The sequence below is a fragment of the Charadrius vociferus genome, unplaced genomic scaffold, assembly GCF_000708025.1.
Source record: "Charadrius vociferus isolate BGI_N301 unplaced genomic scaffold, ASM70802v2 scaffold125, whole genome shotgun sequence".
Taxonomy (NCBI): Eukaryota; Metazoa; Chordata; class Aves; order Charadriiformes; family Charadriidae; genus Charadrius; species Charadrius vociferus.
Window position 1 is genome coordinate 4,883,965 of NW_009649036.1, and position 18,583 is coordinate 4,902,547.

Sequence of the window (18,583 nt, forward strand, 5' to 3'; positions counted from 1 at the left end):
AATAACCCAAGCCAAATCTGGAGCGTCCTTTTCTTTTGTATCATCTTTAGTTTCTTTTTCTTCATGCCTCTCTCTGTTCTTTAGAGTCTTTGATCAGACACTGAGTTAACATTACTAATAGCCGAGTTTACCACCTCACATCCTGACATCTCTCCAGAACAACGCAGGCGGTTTCTGCTACTGAGTGCAGCAATAGAGAAATAACTGTTGAGACAATACGTGGAAGCTGTAGTTTCACCTCCTGAAACCACGTTACGGCAGAACTTCATGGAGGAACAACAGTTTTAAATCACATCTTCCTCAATTCCCTTTTCCTGTGGCACCTACAAATGCTGCTGTCCAAAAAGACAAAGACAACAAAATGGCAAGCTGTTATGTTATCCTTGCCTGAATTTCTAGATGGTGGAGAGGAAACTTTTGTATTTGATCTCCTGACACTTTTACTTAAAGGTTTTAAGAGTCTTCACTGGGAGTGAGACTTTTCTTGTGGCTGGCTTATCTAGGGCCTATTGATACGGGTTTTACCCATTTTTGCCAAGATTATAAATTGGAAATTTGTCCTGAGTGGAAGCAACTTTCTCAAAACCTCACAGCCAGTGCATGAGAGAGTTGGGAATGGGAGCAGGTCTCTGAACCCGACCTAGCATTGTGCTTGCACTGTGCTGCTTCGCACTTTGCTGAGCGAGGCAAAAGCCTTCAAGCATCTCCCACAGGAAAACCAGCATATCTTAGGATAGCCTGCTTTGAGCTGCCTGCCTGCACTGTCCACCAGAATAACCATCTCTTTGTAACAGTCATCAGGATAGCGTGGTGTTTGTGGCTCGGCTGTGTTGGCTGGCGATTCAGCCTTGGTCACTGGAGGAGGCTGGTTTGGCTGGGAGCGAGCAGGCAGCAGGCTGGAGGTGGGTTGTGGAGTGTTGGCAGGAGCAGTAAACCCCAGCAGAGAAGGCGGTAAAGACACCCGGAGGGGTGGTCAAGGCTCAGCCGCCTCTTTGCTCAGCTGATGAGTCAGGTTCGTGAGGGCTTATTGCTTGAGCTGAACCCTGAGCCTTTGGTTCAGCGTAGTTATTTCTTGATTTGATGGGAGGATAAAAGCCCGACATACAGGCTTTTATTGACAGAAATTTTACAGGTTATCTGATCCAATACCTGAGTTATCTCTTTTGCTGAGGCAAAAAAGGCAGTTGCCTAAGGCAACCAATATGTTCAGTGTGATTGCAGGTTGTGATTGGTAGACCTCTGTGCACTTGACTGATATGACATAAAAAATGTGTTGCCTTTTTCAGTGCAGTGCTGGTTGCAAATACATGTGCATTTTGCTGATTGTGTCCTCCTTTGCCAATGTATGTTAAGAACATCTGTGATCTAATAAATGAGATGCTGAGTGGGATCCAGCTTTTCCTTTTTTAAAAATAGTGCTAATACTGGTTTCTGCTGCATTGGAATTTGTCCTGGGTATGCAGATAGAGCTGGATATTGAAAAAGTTTGCTGTAATCCTTTCTTCCTCTGGCTTAACTACCACAGCTGAAGGCCAGAGGTGAAGAGGGTGAGGGGGATGAGCAGAAGCGCTACGTAAACCACCCACGGGTCCTTCCCAGGGAGCAGAGTATGAACTCACTGTTTGCAGGGATGGGGGGAAGCAGTTAACCCAGTTCAGGTCTCAGGGATGTGGAACTGCACCCAGGAAAATCACTTGCTTTTATGGGTTTACTCTAGGTTGGTCTTTAAGTTTCTTGCAGAAATAAGTCTGATTTGGGGTAGTAGGGACCTTCTGGAGGTCGGGGTTCATTCTGTCAATCCTTTGCATAGGGGTGGTCCTTTTTGACATGAACTGTCTCTACAAAATTTATAGTTACTGCTGTACTTATAATTATTTTTAGTGACAGTTAGGAGAAAGGAAACTTTTTGTAAATGGATAAGCAGCCATATAAAAAGAAACACACAAGGTTGTTCTTGGGTACTATGTTGGAAAAAGGTCTAAATTTAAAATACAAGTATCCCATACCCCCCTCTTGACTTTTTCATCGCTGCTTTTGAGGCTGTCAAAGGTTTACCCCACAGTCCTCAGCTTTACCCCACAGTCCTCAGCAGCCTCATCTGCAGAACTGTCCTTTAACACCGACCTGTGGAACGGGTTTCCTCAGTCTTGAAAGCAGCAAACCCTGGTTTTGGTATTTGGGAAATTGCTGTGGGCTGAGCATCAGCACTGTGTCACTGGTCCCTGTGTGTCATCACTTGGCGACAATGGCAAAATGTGACACCAAAGGCTGCGGCTGCTGTCAGCAGGTGCTTAAGCTGCCAAGAAGCAAAACTCTAGTTACCCTTTGCCAACAAACCCTCAGGGAACAGGAGCAGCAAGTGGAGATCTTCAGCCTCAAAAGGTATGTTCCTGAAAGAGTCTATTTGGTTAAACTGCCTGTCTGGAGGTCTCACCACAGGCAAGGGAAACTCCAGGTAGTGTAAAGCACCCTTGCTAGTTTTGTATGGGGTGGGAGGGGAGGACAGATGGGGTGGTGGGATTTATAATAGGGAAATATTTTTCTGACCCTTCACCTCACCCAGATGACCTTTCTGTAGGTGGAGGCACCTGTTTGTTAGGCTGAAAGAAATGTGCATTTTTAGAGTTCTGCCTCACCCGAGAGATGTGAGAAAGGGATTGTTTTCTGATTGCTACTATGTATTTCAAAAGTAACAAAAAGATGCAGATTGTTAAATGCAAAATTGCTGTCTATACTAGTTCTTGAGATATTTGTTTAGAGATGTACTCTAAATCAAAAACTGCGACTAAATACTTTGAAAGACCGTACTATTTAATTGCTGGGGATGTTGATAGATGGCACCAGTCTAAAACTGACTTTCCACTTCAAGAGACCCGTAAAACACGGAAAAAAATCCTTTAAACTTTCTCTTCTTCCACTCTACTTAATGCAGTATCAGATCCATTCATCTGCCACCTTCCTCTCCCCAAGCTAGAGTTCCTCACACTGGTTGTCCTCCTTACTGACTTGCGTATGTTCTGCTGCATTTTAGTGGACTGGGAAGTTTTTATTACTGTGCATGTTACCACTGAACCCTTGCTTCCCAGTGGAAACCCCTGTAGATGTGTGTGCCATCAGTAAAGCTTGCGTGTGGTGCATGAGCAAGAGCTGATGGGGGGCTGTCCCCGAGCTGTGGTGTGGGCTCCCACAGGAACCTCACCGCAACAGATAGCCTTGGTGTTCGCTGTGCCTGCAAGCTGTGTCCTCTGGTGTTCACCACCTTCTCTCAGCCGTAAATATAAATGAAGCTGTGGTCTGATTTTTATATGCGAGAGACAGTTGGGGTATAGTCTGAAATCAGAAAAAAAAAAAAAATAATAAAAAAAGGGTGTATTCTAGTGAGCAGCAGTCCTACCTGTGTCACTGCAACCGGTATCAGTCCAAGCGCTGTGAAATGTATTGTAGGCTATAGGCCTGCATAGCTGGGCTACTGTACAATAAGCTACTATAGGAGAAGGGAAACATTTTATTTCTGTTTTTCTTTTATATATACGGGGGTTTTGCATTTTTTCATTTATATAATTGCCCATGCCAGTTTGTTCATTATTATTTTCATCTAGCTCCCAAAGGCTTGAAAAATTAATTATTCTTGTAGTCTGCCAGGGCTGGAAAGAAAAGCTTTTTGTCCCATTAGGCCATTTCAGGCTTCTGTGCAGTCTTTAACTTGCTTTTAAATATATGAAGAGCTGTGAGTATCAGACTGCCTGAAAGGTGAGGAATAAGCACAACGCAGAGATGACTGGAGTGCTGTACGTATGTCTCAGCTGTTGCTTGTTTCCATTAACTCCTGACCAAAGTGATAGAGCCTGAGAGAGTGCCCACCCCTTCACTTGCCCAGACAAGCAGCAAAGCCTCTTTTCTCAGATGGTGACAGAAATAGTCCTCTCTTTGAATTAATAGGCATCATAAAATACATTGAAAGCAAAGGTGCTCTCCTTGTTTTTCAAAGAACAATTCTTCAGGTAGATAGGCCAGTGGTTTTGGAGACCCAAAATAGATTGGGTTGAGGAGTGTACAGCTTGTGGCCTGTACCTATATATGTTATGCAAAATAGCCCCACAAACTGAATATATATATATTTATTTATATATATATTTGACTGTATTATAATCTGTTTAGTCTCATAAATGCCTACAGAGATGATGTGATGCAGAAAATATTCTTAAAGCAAATAAGCTAAGTGTGATCCTTGTCTCTTTGCTTTCTTGTGCTGTTAATAAAGTGATACTGCCTTTGTTACAGAGGATAACCCTTTTCGTGTTTTGAAGACAGTTTGTAAAGGACGAAGCCCGAGATGATTAAACAATTTGGGGAGTATTGTTCCCATGTCCAAACAATGGATATCTGTGTTAATATAGAGTAAAAATCATCTGTCTTACCTTAATCAAAGATATTTTTGAAAGTCTCTGTACTATTGAGAATTAACTGTAACAGTGTTCTTGTTTATTGTTTTTTATCGTGGTATTTAAAGCCCAGTTGAAGGCCACTGTAGAGTCATAGGCAGATAAAAGATGCTTGAAGCATAGAAGTCTAATGGATACAATTATCATTGTAGTGTTCTTTGCAGTAGTTATTGAGGCTATTCAAAATGTTAATTGGACACTAAGTTTCATCTCGAGAGAAAATGTCTGCTAAATGTTTGGGTCACGTTCAAAATATTCCAGATCCTAGGAGGATATTAGTAACTGTGCTTCACAGCACATTATACCAAAGATCTGTTATCTGATGAAGGAAATGCAAAAAAATTATGATATACAATGATGCCAACTACCAACTGGAATGTTTGATGGTTTTAATTAGGCATTTAAATTATTTTTTTTTTCCTTCCATGTAGTTCAGTTTGTGCTGGTAGGCAGGAGATAGATTGGGGTGGGGGAAATAGAATTGTTGTCATAGAGGTAAGAGAATAGAGTGCAGTGAAGTTTCTGCGTGTGTATAAAAATGGGAAAGATGGGATGCTTGTTGCCTAATCCTCTGGCCTCTCATTGATGTCTTTATGGCAGAAATTCAATTTATATTCAACGGGTAGTTATAGTCTAAAAAGTACAGTAAATCCAGAAGACTGTGCAGAGTTTCATGCATGTGGAAATAAGAGGATTAAACAATTTCAGTACTTTTTTTTCTGTAATTGAAAAACCATGCCTTCTTAAGCAGAAATACTGCTTGCAAAAACAAAAAAGGCAGGCAATTTCCCTTCAGCATCCAACCTCCTGGAAAAGCCTCTTTTCTTCATAAAAGACAAGAAGTGCCAGCCAAAATAACTTTCCCAAGAAGGGAAGGAGTCACATATGTGGGAGATGCGTTTATTTAAGCTCAAGTGATAAAATGTCATTAACTGAGATTGGAGCAACTGTCATGTACACAAGAAGACCATTGAGTGGAAAGTGGGCAATTCTTTTGGCATTTACTTGGAGGTGTCTGGTATCGTGACTACAGTGGGAAATAATGTTCCTTTATAAAATGTTCTACTATTAGTAAAGTGCATAATCACTCTACCCGCTCCCTGCCGTCTACTCCAAAATGCTGCCTCAGAGTCCTGAGACATCAGGGACAGCAGAGCTGTGCCAAGGCAGTTCTGAAGATGCTTCAGAAATTGCTTATTTATTTATTTTTGTTCCAGTTTATATATGGAAGCAGATCATAAGGACCATGGGGCTGTCAGATCGAAGCTCGGCATCCTTGCTTTCCCCTTGGCACCACCATCCCCCAGTGGGTAGGGGAGCAGAAAGACATAGTCAGTGCTGTTGTCTGCTGCTAGCTTGTTTCTCTGCAGACCCAAATGGGCAGCCTGCTCACCCCTGAGCACGTAACGCTGCTTGGGAGGAAGTCAGTTAACCCACCTTCTCTCAGGTGCACTTCTTTCCCTTGTTTGACACTGTGGAGCCACACAATTTTTAATTTATGCGTTACAGGAGGGAGACGTGTAAGGGCAGGTAATACGGCAGGAGACTCCTTTGCCCCCGCTGTATCTGCCACCCATTCATCAGCACAGAAGGACATATTTCTTCTGTTCAGAAATGCATTACTCAAACTTTTCTCTTTGGAAGATTGAATTTTGTACTTACTGATATAATCAGTATTTCAGAGGAATGGGAAATTTTTTTGCTTGCCCTTTTTTTTTCCTTCCTAGTAGAGGAGGACTCCTCTGTGTTTTAAATCTTTCTTTTCTAATTGCTGTGCTGATTACTCCTGTATTCTGTGGGGCATTTTATTTCAACACTCTCAGAACTGCAGAGATTGGATTTCTTAATCTTTGTGTGGTAAATAAAATCTGTCTTAACCAGATAAGTTTATCCCTGTTTAAAATGTACGTGGGGGTGTGGGTGTGTATACATCTCCAAAGAAGACGGAGGTAAAGGAAGTATGATGATTTAACTGGTCCTGAAAACCGCCTTTAAACTCATACAGTAGGTGGTATGATCATATTTTGTGGCTATTTGAGTCTGTTGAGTAAAGGATTTCTTTTTTCTCAGTTGAAATATTTCCCTAACCCCTGACACACATACTCTGAAGGGAAAAGGTGGTTATTCTAAGACGATTGATGAGTTAAAGGGAGGGAAAATTATATTAATGCCATGACTTTGCCAGTTAGAATTGAGAAATCCAATGCAGAGATGGAAGGTTCTGGCTGTTTCACTCATTATTTTGCAGATATTTTTGTGTGCATGTTTGTATATAAGATACAGTACAATTTATTGATTATATATAGATGCAGTATTATTTAAAGAGAATGTTTTTCTATTAAGCAGTTGTCCCTGGTGCTTAAAATATTCTTTTCTATTTCTCTTACTGTGTAGATGCTTCCAAGTTTTGCTTGCTGTATATGTAAAACCCATTGGATGTTATATCAGTCTACTGTCTTGTACAATGCATTAAGAACTCTGGAGGCAAGAAGTAACGTGTCTTAAGCTGCTCTATTTTCTTCTATTAGGAGACAATCTTGTGGAGCTGGAGGATAATTTTGAGAATCAGTTGGAAAGTAATGTGTATATTGGTTTGCAATGAAATTTCTATTTACTGCTGGTAAGTAAACTACACGGCTGGGAGTTTTCTTTTTTTTCTTTCTTTTACTGGCAGTATCTTTGGACAGTGTTGGCCGAAAGTGGGAAATACCTCCTTCAGCTTCCCTTCAAGGAGGGTGATGCAGAAACAGAAAGTTCCTAGTAATGAGAAAAGAGAAACAAGTTTTTTGGTGGGGGGACAAGAACCAGCTACAGAAGGCTGAAGAGTTGGGTCAGAAAGCTTGATCCCATCCTGAGGATTGGGGTAAGGGATGTGGCCTCACCACAGCATATCCCCTTTAACCAAGGGGTCGGGCAGGGGCAGAGGAACCTGAGACAGAGTAAGTTTAAAGAAAAAAGGGAAGAAAAAAAAAACCAAACCAAAAAACCCTTAGCATAACATCGCAGTTGTATCTAATGGTGAAGATAGCTCAGGAGGACTCCGCTTGAACCCTGAAGAACTTGACAGGGGACTGGAGAATGTGAGGCAGGGTTAGGCTTTATGAGGTTTGGTTTAGCTTAACTTACTGCTATAACAGCCAAGGGCAGCTAACTTTGTTATTTGCCATGTTGGAGGGTTGGAAGCAGAAAAGCATAGAGCTGACACACCTGCAGGGTGGAGCGGAGAGGACAGGTGACCCAAAACTGACCATCGGGGTATTCTATCCCATCTGCCTCGTGCTCAGTATAAAAGCTGAGGGATCGAAGTGGTCAGCCTCTTTCTTCAGTGGCCTGAGTCCAGGGAGGACTCTGTCTGTTCGTCTGCTTTTGACTCTGATCTGTGCATTCCTGAATCCAGAGCCGGAATCCAGTTCCCATCCGTCACTGAGTCCAGTCTGGGACTTTCCCAGTGCTTGCCAGTGACGTGATTGTCATCCTGTGAGCTCCATACAGTTTTGTATTGTATATTGTATATATTTTATTATTTTCTTATTTAATACTATTATCTTTTTATTATACTATTAAGATTTCATTAAAGTAGTTTAGTTTCTTTTTCAACTCGTAAGTCTCTCTCTCGTATTCTCTTTCTCTCTTCTCTGAAGGGAGAGAGGTTAAAGAGAGCATTTGTCGTTTGTCTTAGTGGCCAGGCCAGCCCGCACTACAAGACCGTGACACTGTGGTGCTGATGCTGTGCTGTTGTCTCCACACAGAGTTGGGGCTTGCTGATTCACTTGTCCTTCTCTGTCATTGCCAACATCTTGGTTAGCTAGTTCAAAAACTACCATGGGCATTTCTGCACTACAAAACAGTCATTGTATTAGTAAATACTCTTGCTGCAGAAGAATGGTTGACTTTTATTTTTCCTTGAGTGCAGCAGCAGCCTTTTCAATGAATAATACCCCACCTTTGGAGAAAGATCTTTTGAAGATGAATGATTTTTAATTATGGTGTTTGTGATGCTTAACAGCAGCTATCTGTACTCATCTTTCATTGCAGAATTGTATTTCAGGTGGATGGTATGGCGAGATAAGAGTGGGTTTTCATTTTCTTTTCAAGACAAAGTGCGTAGGAAAAATGAATTAGTTTTTGTTTCTGTGAGGTTCCTGAGAACTTCTCAACTAGAAAGTCATGGTTGAATATCCCATCTGAGTGTCCAGCACTGGAGACCTTACAGGACTGCAGGAATTCCTGAGTCTGCAGTTTGGGATAAACTGCCTTTCATTGCAGGTCTTGTCCTGGCTGCCAGGACAGCATTCATACTAGGAAATACTACTGAAGCAAACGTTGGCTTCAGTGAGTGTCCTGCATTTGTGCATGTTGTTTCTTAGCGTTTCCTCAGCACAGCTGTGGCCTGTGTAATCTGGTGTTTTTCTAGATGGTGCCCAGGAACAGCCTGGGCAGCTCTGGGCTGTTTGGATGCAGGCACTCAGTTCTGGGAGAAGATGCAGAGAGTAGCCCGTGTCCCTTGGCCAGAGAAGGGCCAGTTGTATGTAGCAGCAAAGGTGTAACCCACAGCGTGCGGAGTTTGCTGCCACCTGGCCAGGGCAGCCGTGGTGCTTCCCCTTCACCAGGCTCAGGGTCTTCAGCTTTCTGCTGGGCTGACTGAACTTGTGAAACCATCAGGAAATGGATCTGACAAAAAAATGAATTTTATTTGGGGAGGGTGGGTGGTGATGTTTGTCTGGTGGGTGTATGAGCAAAAAATCATGATGTAGTGATGGTTCTGGTGCAGGGAGAGGGCAAAACATTGAGACAGAGAACAGGACCAACTGTGTCAACAGGCTGCCCTTGGAGCCTTTTGCAGCATGGTCTAGTCATAGGGATGGATGTAAATGTTGGAGGAGGAGCCTTGGTACACCTTCCAGCCTACAGTTTGGGGAATTTTGCATTTCTTCTCTCAGACCATTCTGTCAGAGTCCTAAACACTTTTTTTGTTCTTTAAAGTCAAGACTTAACTTTAAAAATACTTTTTTTTTTTTTTAATGTATTTTTTTGTAAAGGAGCAGATGGAAGCTGCACACAAACTTACCAAGCAGAAGACTTTTGGTCACACCCCCAGTCTGGGTTTTGCAGGTTTTCAGTCAGGAGAGAGGCATGTTCTCAGATGGTTTAGAAGGATTTTAAAATTTTTTTTCCCCCTACCTTGAAAACAGATTTTCCGTGTGCTGCCTTTACAGCCCACACCCCAGCTAGCATGAACAGTGATCTCCTTGGAACATGTTGATGAATGCAGGACAGCCTGTGCACTGCTTTGAAGATCCTGGTGCCACCTCTTTGTGGCTTTTCCCAGTCTAACAGCCATCTCTTGATGCTGCTCTGGAGGTATTTTGTCCTTGGCAAATGATTTGCAAGTCCTTTGCCACCACTTGTTGATCGTTTTGAACTGAGTACAGATTAATGATTGTTTCTTTAGTGGCAGCGTTCGCCTCTTAATAACCGTTATCCAGCTTTCTTGTGCCTGTCTAAATATCGTGTGCTCGGATGACTCCAAAAGAGCATATCTGGGTAGTGTGCAAGTGTCTAAATATAGCAATAATAACCTCTAGCTTTCTTTCTTTCAGTCAGCAGAAGAAATTACTGGATACACTTCCATTTGTGTGGAGTACACACTGCGATAAGTCTATGTTGACATCTGTTTCAATACTAATTTCTGACATCTCCCTGGTACTTTCAGAAGAAGAGAAATTCTTTTTCTGTAAAAATCTCTGAACTTGTCTTCACTCTCTGGTTGTGAGTTGGGTTTTTTCTCTGTTATGCCAGAGAATTACAGAGTTTTCACCCCCTTTCCAAACTGCCAACTTTCCACTCCATTGAAGTTACTTCTGGCTCCAATCCCAGTATTTTGGGGGAACAATAGATCCTATTTTAGCCTATACAGATTTAATTGCTGTGAATAAGGTTTACAATTATCTCCTTTTGTGTCTGAGAATCCCACCAGCTGTTTTAGATGCATTTAAATTACCACACCATGCTAAACTCACTTGTCACATCAGGATCTATAACGCAAAATTTCGGGCACGTGGTAATCTGTCCATGGCCTTTATTTTAAAAATAATTTTTTCTGCGTTTAATTCTGTTTCTTCTACTTCCACTTCAACCTTGGTTCTCTATGCTGGGTGGCATTATTAGTCATACCAAGGGACTTCTATATCAAAGATGCATTTTGAGGAAAATGCATTTCAAATAGTAAGAAAACCTATTGAAAGGGAAGTTGGTGGGGTTTTTTGTTGTGTTTTGGTTGGTTATTTTTTTTACTCCTCCACCCCCCTAAGCTCAGGCACATAAGGTGGGAATCATCTGACCACATGCTGACAACCTGCTGTGTAAGTGTCTAGGCTCAGCTTTATTGTCCACGAAGAGGAACAGACATTTCATGCTAATGTAAACAACTAAAATAGGTCAGATGAATCATGCCCCCAAATGTCCTCTTTCTCTTTGCTTATAAATAAAGTCTGGGTGATTAGCTCAGACTTAGCTGTCTGCACTGTAGACGTCTGACTAGATCTCACCTCTGGGGATCATACTTGTAGCAGCAGTCACATGTAGGTGACTGTAGACACCTAAGAAGATTAAAAGTACTTGGCTTCTTGATGCAAAGTGACTGCAAGTGCCAAGGTGAAGGTGCTCTGGGCTTGACTTCTCAAAGCCGAAGGCAAACCTGAGTGGATTTTCCCAGGGAAGAGACAGATCAGTATTTGATGTCTGCAGTTACATAGCAGTAAATTGTGGTGCACCATCTCTTTTTAATTGCTAGCTTCCTAGACTTGTAAGATACAACTTTGTAACTTCTTTTTCAGTAATGTGAGTTTAAGCAGGAACTCTCCTCCCTATTGTCTGCTATTTCTGCCTCCATATGGTCTCTTCAGTCTTGCTGTGGCAATATGTTGATTTGGGTTTAAAAAAAATAATTTCACTGCATAGGTGTCCCTGTGGGGCAGCACACTGGCACGTGAAGGATGCTTACAAAGGGAAAACCAAGAGAGGGGATACTTGTGAAATTTTACCTTTCATCCTTTGCCTGAGAAGTTGGCTTTCTTGCTAATTTTCTGAATTGTTAAACTGCTGAATTCTGCAGGGTTTTCTTTTCAGTCCACATACCGCTTTGTTTAATGTTTATTTACAGTCTTGTCAAGGGGTTAATAAATTCCTTTTGAACTTCCAGCTTTAGTCACTGCCTTAGTGCATATTTCGCATTTGTGCAACTGTAATTATAATTTCTGAAAACAAGTTGTTCCTTGGTGTAGCAGGATGCAGGGACACACTAATACTTTATTATTTCCTGATACATACTTTTACAGATCTTGACATGATTTTAATTTCCCAGTGGTCTGAGAGGAATGGGGAGGGTTACGTTCAAGTTGCAGTAGTCAATTGGTTCTGGTGTTGACTTTGTTCTTGTTGAGACCTCTCTGGGACTGTGAGGGCCTTTGATCATGCCATGCAGGATCCATCCCGTGAGTGCTGCTTAGGTCTGTTTGTGCTGGGCTACCCCATCTCCTGTGAGCTTCTGTAGACACAATTGACTCTCCTTAGTTATAGCTCTTAAAATATTTCATGTTGGCCCTGCTTACTATGTTTGTGCTAAGTATTTGCCAGTCTGTTGGTTTTCCGGTGTGTGTGGATGAGTTTACAAGTGAAGATTTGGATTGAAGTTTCATAGGAGACGGTGGTGCTTTTGCTATTGACTTTGGAAGGGGTAAGATTGATAATTGAGGCTGGTTTGCAGCACAATTAGAAGAAATAGTAGTACTGGAGAAACATGACCTCGTAGTAGCTGCCCCCATTCAGACCAGAGCCGGGTTCAAGACTAGAGCCCCATTCGCTGTTTCAGGCTCATAAGGTGGCAACGAGCAGGTCCTGCTCTGTCCCAAATCCAGTGCACACACTGGGTAAGGCAGGTCTCTGTTGCTTTGTGCTTTGCTCCCTCTGCGTTCCCCTATGGACAGGGTCCTGAACAACGTGCTATAGGTGACCCTGCTTAAGCAGGGAAGTTGGACCAGATGACCTCCAGAGGTCCCTTCCAAGGTCAACCGTTCTGTGATTCTCTGGTGTTGCACCTTCCAAAACTGCTCCTTGACCTTCCTGTGCCTCCTCTGCTCTTGGGTGGGAGCACAACTCTTCATCCCAAACCTCCTGCAAGGGCAGCAGAAGCCTGTGGGGACAATTTGCCCTGAGGTTCAGCCCTGGTGCCTACCCAGTGCTTGCATGCTGAGGCGCAGCAGGACTGGTTGCAGCACACCTCTAAGACATGTCGCATACCCTGGTAATAGGTGGTGTGCAGATCCCAGAGCTTGAGTACCTTCCCTCTGGATAAAGGTAGTGGATGGGGCTGGAAAGGACACCCTTGTCTTCAAACTCTGTGCACAGGTGCAGACAGACACTCACTTGTTCCCTGCTATATGCCTGCTCTCGGATAGAAATTCTGCATTTGGCTGTGATTATTCTTTTTACTGGTGCTGATTTTTACCAGGGTCCCTATGTAGACTGTCTCCAAATTATTACTGCACTTGACATTTTGCATATGTGGTGCCTGAACAACTGAGCAAAGATATTAAGCACTTTGACCTATATTACATAAAAAATAGGTGTTTTCAATGACATAACATTTCAAATAGTTTTCCTGAGAAGTACAGTAGGTTTTTATACAGACGTGTGCATGTATGTGTATATAAAATACATGTAAAAGAACTGCAGCATTTTCTTAATCCTGGTTTGCATTAAATACTGTGACTGGTTTTTTTTACCTTAAGTTTGGGAAAGATAATTTTGGCATTGGCTGTTACGCCCAAGCAGAATGAATGAATGCTATACAAATTGTTTGATGGATCATCAAGATCTGTCAAGATTAAGGTAGCTGACGTTTTTCTGCAACCTTTTTTATTTATTTGTTTTTAGACTCAGGATTGCTGCTATTTCATTGGCTTGCATTTAGCTTATATTTTAACAGCTTCAAAGATGAGGTCTATGGAAGTAATTTTAGTAACAGAAGAAAAAGACTGGGTTTTGAGGCACGTTTCTATGGCAAAGAGTTATTGTACTGTTTTTTGTACGTGGTCCCTTCCTGCAGATCTGCCATTTAGTGTTCCCCCAGAGGAAAAGTGATGGATGTAAAACTCCAGCAGCAGGGTGTAGTTTTTCTTTAAGCTGTTCTTAAAAATTACCGACATACGAGTGGCGTTGAATTAATTCTCTACTTGTGGATTCTTAGTAATAAAGCTGTATGTAAAGTTTTCTTTTTTCTTTTTTTCCTTGCCTTGCATATGTGTGCTTTCATACATATACAGTTTGCTATAATGCCTTTTAAAGACTAAATTAGCAGATTGACTTCTTTCAGGTTATAGGGGCTTCACAGTACCTGCTGCAGTAGCGGGATATTGTGAATAAGGCATTAGTACTTATCTGTGGAAATGTGTACACTCTCTGTCACACTTGCAAAGATTAGCTTGGGGCTAATTTAAGTTGACAGCTGTATAAAAGGGATTAGTACCGTCACCACGAACTCTTGCGGTTAACTTTCACACATGCTAAATGTGAGAGATAATTTATTTTTTTTTAAAGCTTGGACAAGTTTTGCATAAGCCATTTATCTTGATTTCTCTTAACGCTGAGAGAGCTGAGGCTGCAGTCTATAGCATCATAGCCTAACAGTGTGGGATTCACTGAAGTACTTTACAATGAAGCGAGTTATGTGTTTAATCATAAGGAGAGCTTTTATTTGCATATAATTGGCATTGTTCTAAGGAAGAAAGGGATTATTTTGGATGTGCTTTCAAAAGTAGAACTTTGGAAAGGAAATCAGAGGGGGGAAAGCTGGTGTTTTGCTTTCTTCATGCATCCTTGCCACATGCAAACACTCATTTACGAGTCTGCAATAAACTAAAATATTTTAATTCAGATTGAGCATTTGGTTGTTTTTTTTGTACGTTAGTAGTAGTTGTTGTAGTAGTAATAGTAGTGTTGAGCTTGTACGCAAAGTGAGTATTTCTGAGGCTGGGATGCCCCTTGCTGTAGAGGTTAGGGGCAGGCTGCTGTCCATGCCCTTTCATCGCTTTAATTTGTGTGATTTGTGTATTTCTGTCACATAACTGTGTGGGGACAATTGTACCTCATATGCAACCATTCTTTCTTCTATCAGACTTGTCTCTACAGTGTCCTCCTTATGAGGGATACTCATGGTCAAGACCATTCTCAGCCTCACCTGCACGAGGAGTTGTATAGCTCATGGGAACAGGCATGGAAGCCGCTACTTTTTCCCTGCATTGGAGGGAAGGGAATGGCAGAACTTGGGTTCTTGTCTTGAATATAAGCTCAAGGATAGATCCAAGATGTTTCTCATCTAAAAAGAGTTCAAAACCACTGTCCATAGATGTGTTTCTCAGTGTGCAGTGAAAAGCCAAATATTGCTCATCAATAAACTTTCAAGATACAGATGCCCAGAGCCTGGAAAAGGGTTGCAGGTTAACAGGGGAGCACCTGCAGTGCAGCAGAAAGGAAAACCAGCCACTCCAGCCAGTAAGTTAGCTTCATAGAGTACCCAAATTAAATACTTTTATGCAAACACACATAGCATGGGGAATAAACAGGAGGAGCTAGAGGTGTGTGCATGCCTGCAAGGCTATGATCTTATTGGTGTCACGGAGAGGTGGTGGGATGGCTTCTATGATTGGAGTGTTGGAATGGAATGATACAGGCTCTTCAGGAAGGACAGGCAGAGGAGATGACAAGGGAGTGTCACCCTCTATATCAGTGACCAGCTGGAGTGCATGGAGCTCTGCCTGGGGATGGTTGAGGAACCAACCAAGAGCTTATGGATGAGGATTAAAGGGAGGGGAGGGACAGGTGATGTTACAGTGGGGGTCTGCTTACAGGCCACCTGACCAGGAAGACCAAGAAGCTGAGGCCCTTTATAGACAGATAAGAGCAACCTCACGTTCACAAGCCGTGGTCCTCATGGGGGACTTCAACCACCCTGATATCTGTTGGAGGGATAACACAGCAGGGCATAAGCAATCCAGGCACTCCTGGAATGCATCAATGATAACTTCCTTTTCCAAGTGATAGAGGAGCTAATGAGAAGAGGTGCTATGATGGACCTTGTTCTCACCAACAAGGAGGGGCTGGTGGGAATGTGAAGCTCAAGGGCAGCCTTGGCTGCAGTGACCATGAATTGGTGGAGTTCAAGATCCTTAGGGCGGCAAGGAGGGTGCACAGTAAGCTTGCTACCCTGGATTTCAGGAGAGCAGACTTTAGCCTCTTCAGGGATCTGCTTGGTAGAGTACCATGGGATAAAGCCCTGGAGGGAAGAGGGGCCCAAGAAAGATGGTAAATATTCAAGGATTACATCCTCCAAGCTCAGGAGCGATGCGTTCCAACAAAGAGGAAGTTGGGCAAAAATGCCAGGGGGCTTGCATGGATGAACAAGGAGCTCTTGGACAAACTCAAACAGAAAAAGGAAGCCTACAGAGGGTCTAAGCAAGGACAGGTAGCCTGGGAGGAATACGGATACATTGTCTGAGCAGCCAGGGGTCAGGTTAGGAAAGCTAAAGCCCAGAGAGAATTAAATCTGACCTGGGACGTCAAGGGCAACAAGAAAAGCTTCTACAGGTATGTCAGCAATAAGAGGAAGACCAGGGAAAACGTGGGCCCTCTCTGGAAGGAAACAGGAGACCTGGTTACCCATGATACAGAGAAGGCTGAGGTGCTTAATGACTTTTTTGCCTTGATCTTCACCAGCAACGGCTCTAGCCACACTGCCCAAGTCGTAGAAGGCAAAGGCAGGGACTGGGAGAATGACGTACTTCTCCCACTGTAGGAGAAGACCAGGTTTGAGACCATCTGATGAACCTGAAGGTGTACAAGTCCACAGGACCTGATGAGATTCATCCACGGGTCCTGAGGGAACTGGTGGATGACGTTGCAAAGCCACTATCCAACATATTTGAGAAGTCATGGCAGTCTGGTGAAGTTCCTGCTTACTGGAAAAGGGCAAACATAAACCCCATTTTTAAACATGGAAAATAAGGAGGTGATCGGTGACAGCCAACATGGCTTCACTAAGGGCCAATTGTGCCTGACAAATTTGGTGGCCTTCTACGATGGCTTTACAGCATTGATGGATAAGGGAAGAGCAACTTATGTCATCTACCTGGATTTGTGCGAAGCACTTGACACTGTCCTGCATGACATCCTTATCTCTAAATTGGAGCAACATGGATGTAACAGATAGACTGCTCAGTGGATAAGGAATTGACTGGATGGTTGTACTCAACTGGATGGTTGTGGTCAACTGTTCCACGTTGAAGTGGCGAGTAGTGACAACTGGCATTCCTCAGGGATCAGTACTGGGACCAGTGCTGTTTAACATCTTTGTCGGTGACATGGACAGTGGGATTGAGTGCACCCTCAGCAAGTTTGCTGACGACACCATGCTGTGTGGAGGGGTCAACATGCTGCAGGGAAGGGATGCCATCCAGAGGGACCTGGACAGGCTTGCAAGGTGGGCCTGTGCAAACATCATGGAGTTCAACAAGGCAAAGTGCAAGGTCCTGTATCTGGGTCGGGGCAATCCCAAGCACACATACAGGCTGGGTGGAGAATGGATTGATAGCAGCCCTGAGGAGAAGGACTTTGGGGTGTTGGTTGATGAGAAGCTCAGGATGAGCCTCGCAGCCCAGAACGCCAGCCGTATCCTGGGCATCAAAAGAAGCATGGCCAGCAGGTTGAGGGAGGTGATTCTGCTCCCATACTCCACTGTGGTGAGACCCCACCCGGAGTACTGCATCCAGCTCTGGAGCTCTCAGCACAGGAAAGACATAGACCTGTTGGAGCAAGTCCAGAGAAGGGCCATGAAGATATCAGAGGGCTGGAGCACCTCTCCTATGCAGGCAGGCTGAGAGAGTGGGGATTGTTCAGCCTGGAGAAGAGAAAGCTCCAAGGAGACCTGACAGCAACCCTCTAGTACCTAAAGGGTACCTACAGGAAAGATGGGGAGGGACTTTTTACAAGGGAGTGTGTAGGGATAGGACGAGGGGCAATAGTTTTAAATGTAAGGAGAGTAAATTTACTTTAGATATTAGGAAGGAATTCTTTACTGTGGGGGTGGTAAGGCACTGAAACAGGCTGCCCAGGAAAGTTGTGGATGCCCCATCCCTGGAGGTGTTCAAGGCCAGGTTGGCTGGGACTTTGAACAACCTGGTCTAGAGGGAGGTATCTCTGCCCGTGGCAGGGGGGTTGGAGCTAGATGATCTTTGAAGTCACTTCCAACCCAAACCATTCTATGATTCTATGATCTTTGCTTTTGCAACGTCTTCTCCTACCGTGCTGGTAAGCCAGTACAGAAGGAGTGAGGAAAGAAAACTTGGCAATTAGTATTGCTAGCTGTGGCTGAGATTGCTCAGCCCTGAAATGGGATCATGCTTAACCACATTTGTGTCCCACTGCTCTGGCTCAGCATCTGCTCTGGGCTCACTGTCCATTGCTTTTCTCATGTAATACTTGCATGCTAATTATCAAAAGAGTTGCTCATGCATGTGCAGTGATCACAGAGCTTGCTCCATTACTGTGACCTACAGCTGTCCTTTTCCTTGCAGTTGCTTAGTATTTCATCTTTTTTGGAAAGCGTAGCAGGATGATATGCCATGCAATAACATTTTGGGAAGCACATGCAAATAATGTCAGAGTGGAGTTCCCTTCCGAAATGTCATCAACTTCAGTCCAAAGACAAGCTGTGTTACCAGTTTATCTCCATTTACACTGAACTTGTGGCAGAAATTTTTAGAACTCTTTCTTGCATTGTTTTTTACTTCTTCAGTGTATTTTAAGTTTCCAGCATAAATAGTACTCCACTTTTGGGTCTCGCCTATTTTAATCCCGTATTTAGTCCTTATCAGCTTGGCACGTGTAGTAGCTTCTAGCTGCGTCCTAAAATGAACTTGGCCCAGTATACCAATGTGATTGCTAGTATATGAAACCATATTTTCACCCTGGATCATTGCAAAACTCATCTTTACGGCTAAACATTCACTTCCTACTTGGTTAATAAAATGAAGGTTTTATTCAGCCCCGTGGATTTAGAGAACTGATTCGGGAATGGCTTCAGTGTC

General features: G+C 43.2%; 1 protein-coding gene across 1 annotated transcript in view; it reads left to right on the forward strand.

Annotated features, from left to right (window-relative positions):
• The first annotated feature begins 2,245 nt into the window (after positions 1-2,245).
• PPM1H (protein phosphatase, Mg2+/Mn2+ dependent, 1H) overlaps positions 2,246-18,583 on the forward strand; it is a 93,161-nt gene continuing 76,823 nt past the window's right edge. Inside the window, exon 1 of the mRNA XM_009887845.1 lies at positions 2,246-2,382. Coding sequence (XP_009886147.1) covers positions 2,246-2,382 — 137 coding nt within the window. The remainder of the gene's footprint in view (positions 2,383-18,583) is intronic.